The following is a 9,407-nucleotide window of genomic DNA, read 5'->3' as shown; positions in this document are numbered from 1 at the left end:
AGTTAAAATCACAATTAAACAAACTGCCTGCAAATTCTATTGAATCATAATTATAACAAACAATAACGCATTTCACTTACTTATATAGCACCTTTACCATGGTCTCAGACGGCCGCACAGATAATCAAGAGGGGTACAATAAAAATGAAAGCACAATAAGAATGAATAAATAATAGTTCACAGCCTTATGTTTGTATGTATTTATAAAATTTGGGAAGTAATATATTCTAGTTGATGCGGACATTTATTTCATTTGAAGTAGGTAAAAATAAATATTTGGAAATATTGCGAAGGGAAAGGTTTATATACTTATAGTAAACAGCACACACACCATTTAGCTAATTATATATATCTTCTTCTTCTTCTTAGTCGTCTTCTTCATTCGGCTGCTCCCGTTAGGGGATGCCACAGCGGATCATCTTTTATATATATCCTGGCCAAATCAGGCTTCAGAATAGCACACAAACCCGCGAACAATCTGCGCACTGTCCCTTTTCAACGCAAAAAACAAGAAATCTACAGCAGAAACACGAAACGAAGTTTATAGCATTCCATGCAGTTTTTGCCCAGCGGTATACATAGGACAAACAAAAAGAATTGCAACTCACATACAGGAACATCGCAACGCTGTCAGAAGGAAGGACTCACGATCATAGATCTATACTGTAATCATACAAAATCAACAGGACATACATTTAACTGGGATAATGTACAAGTATGATTTAAGGCCAGTACTAAAAGTGCCAGAGAGCGGGCCGAATCCTGGTTATCAAATGAGAACGCCATCAACAGACACTTGGACATAAACCCAGCATATGCAAACTTAAGTAGAACATGTTCATAATAAATAAAACGTTACGACCTGTACCCCATATATATGCTGTTCTACAGCACGATTAGAATCGTCTGAGTATTAAAGGTGTAGGTCTATTTTATAAGCATATTTTATAACATCAATGTTAATATCGAGTATAACTATAATTATTCTGTATTAGCATTGATATGAACGATTTGTGAAATTAGTGTTAAGTATAAAAAATGAAACTACGATTATACGATTCAATGTATATATATCTGTCTTTACACGTTTTGCACACATATTTAATAAATGTAATAAACTGCACCAAGAATGGTTAAAAAATCATTCAAAAATGCGTACGTGAATGTAAATATATCTGCACAAACGTCACTCGTGAGTAACATTTTTAGAAAGTTCAAAATGAAATGCAAATCGCGAAGCATCTGTGTGCAGACTTGAACAAGATTTTGCAGAATACATTAACTAACAAGAGGCTGGCCCGCCCTTTCTGAGTTTTGGTAGCCAATACGAGCCGTGATTCGCCACTTCTTGGTAGCCGACCGAGCCATCATTGGCCAATTCTTGGTAGCCGAGCCGGGTTGTGAATGGTTAATTCTTGGTAGCTGATACGGGCCACGATTGTCCCGAGCTTTCAATTCTTGGTAGAATCTTGGTAGCAGAAAGCGATCTGATTGGTTTTAGCTACCAAGAATTACCTCGATTCATGGCTGCTCGGAGGCGCCACTTTAAAGATGTGAGAAAGCGGCGGACTGCAAAGTCTTGCGTAGCACTGCAAATCCTTCTTTATACTTACAAGTATCTCAGCTTCACACGTATACGTGCACTTTAAAACTATACATATCGTTTACATGTTTTTTTAAATGGACTTATATATATATATATATATATATATATATATATATATATATATATATATATATATATATATATATATATATATATACAACTTAAACTCGAACCTGAAAATTCTTACAAGGCTTAAAGTACAAGCAGCCAATCCATCCTACTTTTAACAGCGCACTAAGTTAACCAATTAAACCCCGTTGGACCTTAACACCCCGCCCACAATAGATACCGCCTCATGAACTTTAACCCTAGCCGGACATGACGTTTCCGGAGAGACCTAAGCGCTGGAGAAGTAATAATAAAAATAATAGCGTTAGTAGATGTAGTAATAATATCGGGGTTTTCCATGATTCATAATGGATATTTTAAAGGCAGAAATTGCAAGGAAGAGAAAAGCGTTGGAAGAAAATCAGTTAGTTGGGGTAAAGTATAACGCTCTTCAAGATTAACGTGATAAAATAATTCAGAATAAATCTAAAATCATGTTACTCTCAATGCAAAACAAAATAGTTCGATAAATTAGAACCTATGTCTGTTCTCTAGTCAGTCAATTTTATTGGTTTCATAATTTCTTTGTGTTTGCCTTGGTAGATTTTCTGTATAACATCCTATTTGTAAAATTCTTAAAGAAGTCCAGTCGTTGCATCCTTTTACTGGCACATACTGTTTCGCTCCTCAAGTACAGTACATTTATTTGGAATTGTATCAGTTTAGTCATTTTAGTGTTTTAATCAGTATTTCTGAGAGACAATGCGTCTGAAAATTTACAGAACACTTTTAACACTGTTTTAGTAACACGAGGTCTGTTCTCGCATTTTTATGCTGCAATTGCTTTAATAATCTTAATTTGGTTTTATTTACATTCAAGTAGACGTAGACTGATCGTTTTCATTTCATGCATACTTCTAAGTATAAATAACAGTGGAATTTTGCAGGTACATGAAATGCTTGTGGACAATGCAGGTTAAGATTTCATTTTATTTTGTTTTCGTGATTTGCTTGTCATACTGTTGCCACTTGCGTTATAGCCGCTTTTTATTTATTTTAGTAGTACTGTAAATTATTGATCTAGCCTACATGCCAATGATTATAGACTGTTGATGTTGTGTATTATATAGTTGAGTATTTTCTTAGTAAGTACTGTATGAATAGGAGTTGTTTTTATTTTTAAACATATGGCATTACTTTAGTATGTTGGATGAATTTAAAAAAGCAGTGTGCATTATTTTTTTCGTTATTAGTCTCCTTGCAGAGACGCATAGATTTAACTAGATTCCTCTTCCAGAACATAATATACTGCTTCAAAGTACATGCATGTAATAACCCTTTGTACATGGCAGCATCTTCATTTTTTCTGTTTTTTTGTCTGAATAGTTCTATGTGATCGAGTTATAACAAACAGATATTACAACGGGGGTAAAAGGGCTTTAGTGTGCTATGTTAATTGCTAAGCTACTTCTGTTCTAATAGATTAAAACCAACAGTTTCTTGTATTGGTCCTTTTTATTTGTTTTCCCTGCATGTGAGTTTTCATTATCTGAAGATGTTACTTTTTGGAACAGTATTTACCAAACTTTCCTGATACATGTGACATATAACCATTCTTTATCTTCTTAATTATTCATCATTGTTTGTACTTTTATTGCAGTGTAATATTGCCTGTTGCTTAAGTAAATACAGAAGTTAATTCCAATGTAAGAAATCTTTTTATGTTGTGTTTTTAGGAATCCAAAAAGAGTTTTAAGCGCAGTGAGCTTATTAAAAAAGAAGAAGAATCATACTATGAAAGAAGTGGCTATAAGGTAATTATTTTATCACACGTTTAACTTATTATCAGCTGCCATATAATATGCATCTTGATATTTAATAAGGACATATTCATTGTGTAGATTAAATTTAAGCAAACATTTTTTTTAAACAATTGTCATTAATCTTGAAAGTTTTATTTTTACGATGGTAACATTGAGTTATTTTACTGAAAATAAATTGGAGGTGATGCAGCTGAAGTATTATAATCAAATATTGACAAGATGACTGTCAGAAGAGCCTCTCCCATTCATCTGGAGAAACTGTAGGTGGGGAGTCTGATTGTGGAAGTCGCTGTGAAAAGCAGTGGTTGAAAGGAAAGCAGTGTCCCTTAAGGTACTTTCAATTCTAAGACCTGTTCGTCGATATAGTGCAAGAAAGTAAGGTTTAAGGTTATGTGTTGTTTTTTTTTTTTTTTTTCTTTTAATGACCAAGAGGAGCAATACAGGATCATTCTAACCTTGTCTGTGGAACAGTGGAGGAGTTCTTTCTCCTTGTGTGGGTATTTGACAGATCATTTAAATTTGCTAACCTAGCCCACAGTATATTTTGTAGACTTAATATAGGCTTATGACCACATAGTTCATACTGGTGTTGTGAGATTATTGGTGTCATGGTCTGAGGTTGGGCGCTGCATTTCTTTGTATTCATGGTGTTAGAGTAGATCAATTTAAAGTGGATGTATCAGTCCACCATATCTGCATCTTGGCATTTTTTAATATTTAAGGATTATGTCAAGAATTAACCAAGACTTTTATATTGTTCAGTTCCGAGATATTATTTATTTACTTTTTTGTGGCCAGTGTGACATAATTTCAAGAAACTTACAGGCTAGTGGGGAGTAATTTCTCTAAGACAGGATTGTTAAACTCTAGGCCCATGGGTCAGGTCCTGTTCTTGGATCTTTTTAAAGTGGCCCTCTTTATGATTATTCAAAACATGTTACATAATGCATGCAGAAACTGTTAATTTTTGTCAAAGACTCCTTTAACATATGTTTGACGTACAGGATCAATTTGTATACATACAGCTAACATTTACATTTAGCATTAAAATGCATTTCCAGTGGCCGGTTGTGTTTATGTGTATAGCACAGTGCACTGCAGTTAATAACCTGTATTTGGAATGAAAACTGTTCACTTATAATGACCCAGTAAGAAAAATTGAAATGAAGATGACCTACCATGCTGCCACAAAGAATGTTATTGTTTTAGCATGATGCCAAATACAGTACTGTGCAAAAGTTTTAGGCAGGTGTGAAAAAAATGCTGTAAACAAAGAATGCTTTCAGAAATATAAATGATTGTTTATTGTTATCAATTTACAAAATGCAAACTGAGCGAACAAAAGATAAATCTAAATCAAATCAATATTTGGTGTTACTACCTTTTGCCTTCAAACCAGCATCAATTCTTATAGGTACACTTGCACAAAGTCAGGGATTTTGTAGGATTCTAGTCAGGTGTATGATCAACCAGTTATACCAAACAGGTGCTAATGATCATCAATGTCACACGTAGGTTGAAACACAGTCATTAACTGAAACAGAAACAGCTGTGTAGGAGGCTTAAAACTGGGCGAGGAACAGCCAAACTCTGCTACCAAGGTGAGGTTGTGGAAGACAGTTTCATGTCATGGCAAGATTGAGCACAGCAACAAGACACAAGGTAGTTATACTGCATCAGCAAGGTCTCTCCCAGACAAAGATTTCAAAGCAGACTGGGGTTTCAAGATGTGCTGTTCAAGCTCTTTTGAAGAAGCACAAAGAAACGGGCAACGTTGAGGATCGTAGACGCAGTGGTCGGCCAAGGAAACTTAGTGCAGCAGATGAAAGACACATCAAGCTTATTACCCTTCGAAATCGGAAGATGTCCAGCAGTGCCATCAGCTCAGAACTGGCAGAAACCAGTGGGACCCAGGTACACCCATCTACTGCCCGGAGAAGTCTGGCCAGAAGTGGTCTTCATGGAAGAGTTGCAGCCAAAAAGTCATACCTCCGACGTGGAAACAAGGCCAAGCCACTCAAATATGCACGAAAACATAGGAACTGGAGTGCAGAAAAATGGCAGCAGGTGCTCTGGACTGATGAGTCAAAATTTGAAATATTTGGCTGTAGCAGAAGGCAGTTTGTTTGTCGAAGGGCTGGAGAGAGGTACAATAATGAGTGTCTGCAGGTAACAGTGAAGCATGGTGGAGGTTCCATGAACATTTGGGGCTGCGTTTCTGCAAATGGATTTGGAGATTTGGTCAGGATTAATGGTGTTCTCAATGCTGAGAAATACAGGCAGATACTTATCCATAATGCAATACCATCAGGGAGGCGTATGATTGTCCTGCTGCAGAATAAATTTGGGGCCAACGACCCCAAACATACAGCCAAAGTCATTAAGAACTATCTTCAGTGTAAAGAAGAACAAGAAGTCCTGGAAGTGATGGTATGGCCCCCCACAGAACCCTGATCTCAACATCATCGAGTGTGTCTGGGATTACATGAACAGACAGAAGGATGTGAGGAAGCCTGCATCCACAGAAGATCTGTGGTTAGTTCTCCAAGATGTTTGGAACAACCTACTAGCCGAGTTCCTTCAAAAACTGTGTGCAAGTGTACCTAGAAGAAGAATTGATGCTGTTTTGAAGGCAAAGGGTGGTCACACCAAATATGGATTTGATTTAGATTTCTCTTTTGTTCATTCACTGCATTTTGTTGATTGATGAAAATAAATGATTAACACTTCCATTTTTGAAAGCATTCTTTGTTTACAGCATTTTTTCACACCTGCCTAAAACTTTTGCACAGTACTGTATGTGACACTTTCATGAGGAAGATGGAAGGTCAACCTCACATGTGTCACTAATGCCTATCAGCTCACTTTTTAAAGCTGAACAGTTGTCAGAGCTGGCCACCATTCTGCATTGACTGCCCCACACAATTCTTTTGTCTTTTTCGCTGATTTGATTGTTGTATGTGGATAGAATATGCATTTGAATTTCCATGATGTAAAATGTGATTGCCAATTTTTTCTTAACAACTTTGAATGTGGTCTGTGTGATCACCAGTGTGTTTACCCTGCACCCATTATTATTATTTATTATTATTATTTTTTTTGAATGCCATCCAATCTTGATGCATGTTAATATGGGTGTAAATGGATGTACTTTGCTTTAGCTACAAATTCTCATGTGTCTACACTTCCATTCTCACTTGTCTTTTTATACTTAATGTAATTTTTTTCACTAAATGCTGGTTTTTGTTTGAGTGAAAGAATGAGTAACTGAAACATAAGGATGAATTGGTGGAAATTGTGCTGACTTTACAAGGGACATTGTTGATGAAGTGGGAGCCATATATTTGAGCAAAGCTCAAGATTTTCCAGCCACTCGGTGTTTCAATTTTTGTGTTTTATCACTGGCTGTTTCGGGTGAGCAGAAGAGGTTGGAAGTACAAACAAATTAAATATAAAAAAAAAAAGTTCAACCTTTTGAGACATAATGCAGAGGTCCGTAATCCTAAAAGAATCAAGGGTATGGTCTGTCTAAATTTAGTCTGTGAGGGGTCAGTTTTATTATCTTTGGTAGTTAGCGAGGGTGCCCACTGAGTGTTCCACCACCGGAAAGAAACCAGGACACAAACTTGGGACAGTCTTGAGGGATTGTATTTGTGGTATTGGTGTATTTGGAAATTTTCCAGGAGGAGCTGAAGGCTAATTCATGGATGGCATATGCTGTCGTCTTTAGCCCTGCCAGAAGAAGTGGATGGAAAGTAGGTGTTAGTAAATAAGAATACATAACTGACCACTGCTTTCTATGTAGTTATTTTACTGGGCTACACTGTGACAGAGTAGTTGACACTACGGACTCTCACAGATCCAGTGTTGTGGATTTAAATCCTTTATGCCTTCTTTGTCTGCTTTTTGGTTTGCATGTTCTTCCCATGTCTGCATTGTTTTTTCATTAGGTAGTCCTATTTTCCTTCCAAATCCTAAAACACTTACATGTTAGACTAATTTAGTGATTCTAAATTGGCTGAGTATGTGTATGAGTAGGTCCTGTGATGGTGCTGGTACACAATCCATTTTTGGTTCATGCCAAACACATGATGCTGATGGGATAAGCTCTAGCTGCAAGGGACACTGAATTGGAAAATTTTGTATTATGTTAGTATTATCATGTTTTTCTAAAATTGTTAATTTCATTTTTATTACTCTATAGATTATTAATGAGAAGCCTGCAGAACAGGTATGGGTTTGAAAAAAAAAAAACTCTGCTGCTTGGGCTGTTTTTTTTCTATGCATGCTGACAGATTGATGTATTGATATCAAAGCATGTGTATTGCTCAATGAGAAATGGATGAAGTAAATTTTGTGATTACATTTTTTGTTATGGTAAGTTTAATTTTTTAAAATTTTACATGTTTCTGGTTAATACTATTGAAACAGTCAATTTCTATAATTTTGATACAACGATCAAATAATGACAATCAAAAAACCTGTGATCCATCATATCAGTAAATCTTGAATGTCCTCTTTTTGTTTGTTTTTTATAAGATACCTCATCTTGGTTCTTAACTGAGCATGTATTTGCAAGGAAATAGGCAGGTCAAGGGTAATCAAATTATGGTTTTAAAATAGTCTCATTACTGGGAGAGAGAAAATTGTTTAGAATTTTTACACACCATGTTATTTTTACACCTGAGTGGGAATTGGCCTAAAGTATAATCATGCAGTATGTAAAAATTAGTTAAGGAGATCATTATAATTATTTTTAAGTCGGTTCTAATGTCTATGTAATATAAAGATTTGGGGATATTTGAAATTCATTATTGAAAACTGAAATCCACCCAGCTAGTTTCTGATGCACGATTTAAGGAAATTAAAGCTATACAGATTTTTCAGATGCATGGCCTACGCATATTTGTATGAAATTTATTTTTTATGAATCATAATCATCTTGTAAATATGCATATGTGACTGCGCCTCAGTATTCCTGGTTGCTTCCCTGAAACAACCATATATGAACTATGCTAATCAACTTTGTACATATGCAATCTCAATGCTGTAGACCTGCGATGGCTGGTGGAGCAGCCCCTCACCTGAAGCATCCAGGCACCCTTACCTTTATTTGAGGAGTCATGTGGTCTGCTTTGTGCTCTCAGAGTCCGGGAAAGTCATAAGCATCTGAGTGGGTAGTCACTATTACCTGGCATATGTAATGACATGATTCATGTTACAATGAATAGTATAGGCCATACTGAATAACTGAGTGTTCATCCAGTTACCTTACCAACAAGCTAGCCGTCACATACAAAACCATTAACAAATCATGTGCCTGTGATGCTTAGCCTAAAAATAAACGAATTATGGGTTAAGCCAGGCCACTGAGCCACAACGTAAGTTAGTCTGATCTTGGCATTTCAGATGACTGGTACATTAGTGGGATATAACTGTTTATGGTTAACAAAAATAGCTTCATTCTCACTAGGTGCCCTTATTGCAATACGAGTACAGTAAATTGCGCCAGTTACATTACAAAAACTGGATTCAGCAAATTGCCTTTATATGTTGGCAAAAAGCACTATTAGCCATCAAGTCTCAGCCTTGATATGGTGCATCACATGTAAAGGCTACTTCGATGTAAGAATGCATGCCAATAAAATTCCTAATTCATTGTAGATTAATAAGGACAAAGAATTGCAGGCAAATGGGAAGAAAGGAGCATTTTGCACAATTTTAAACTGTTTTTTTTAATGTATTCTAAAAACCATAATTTTTCAGTGTTGTAATTTGCTACGTATTTTCAAAAATGGGAATTTTGCAAGTAAGAAACTTTGTGTAATCAGTCTCCATTTATGTGTGAACTCTGAGCTTTCCCAGCAACACTAGTTCAATTGTATTAGCATTTTCTGTTTGAGACAACACAATAGTAAGTTTTTAGCCAA

General features: G+C 35.9%; 1 protein-coding gene across 2 annotated transcripts in view; it reads left to right on the top strand.

The window, feature by feature from the left end:
• Nucleotides 1-1,924: 1,924 nt before the first annotated feature.
• The window catches only part of prpf18 (PRP18 pre-mRNA processing factor 18 homolog (yeast)), a 46,058-nt gene continuing 38,575 nt past the window's right edge, over nt 1,925-9,407 (top strand). Inside the window, exons 1-3 of one of the 2 annotated variants that reach the window (XM_028815149.2) lie at nt 1,925-2,088; nt 3,391-3,468; nt 7,682-7,708. In XM_028815149.2, the coding sequence (XP_028670982.1) occupies nt 2,023-2,088; nt 3,391-3,468; nt 7,682-7,708 (171 nt within the window). In that variant the 5' untranslated portion in view covers nt 1,925-2,022. The remainder of the gene's footprint in view (nt 2,089-3,390; nt 3,469-7,681; nt 7,709-9,407) is intronic. The other variant, XM_028815158.2, reaches the window with a different exon arrangement.

The sequence above is a fragment of the Erpetoichthys calabaricus genome, chromosome 1 (assembly GCF_900747795.2).
Source record: "Erpetoichthys calabaricus chromosome 1, fErpCal1.3, whole genome shotgun sequence".
Taxonomy (NCBI): domain Eukaryota; kingdom Metazoa; phylum Chordata; class Cladistia; order Polypteriformes; family Polypteridae; genus Erpetoichthys; species Erpetoichthys calabaricus.
This window is presented reverse-complemented; position numbering and strand designations above follow the sequence as displayed.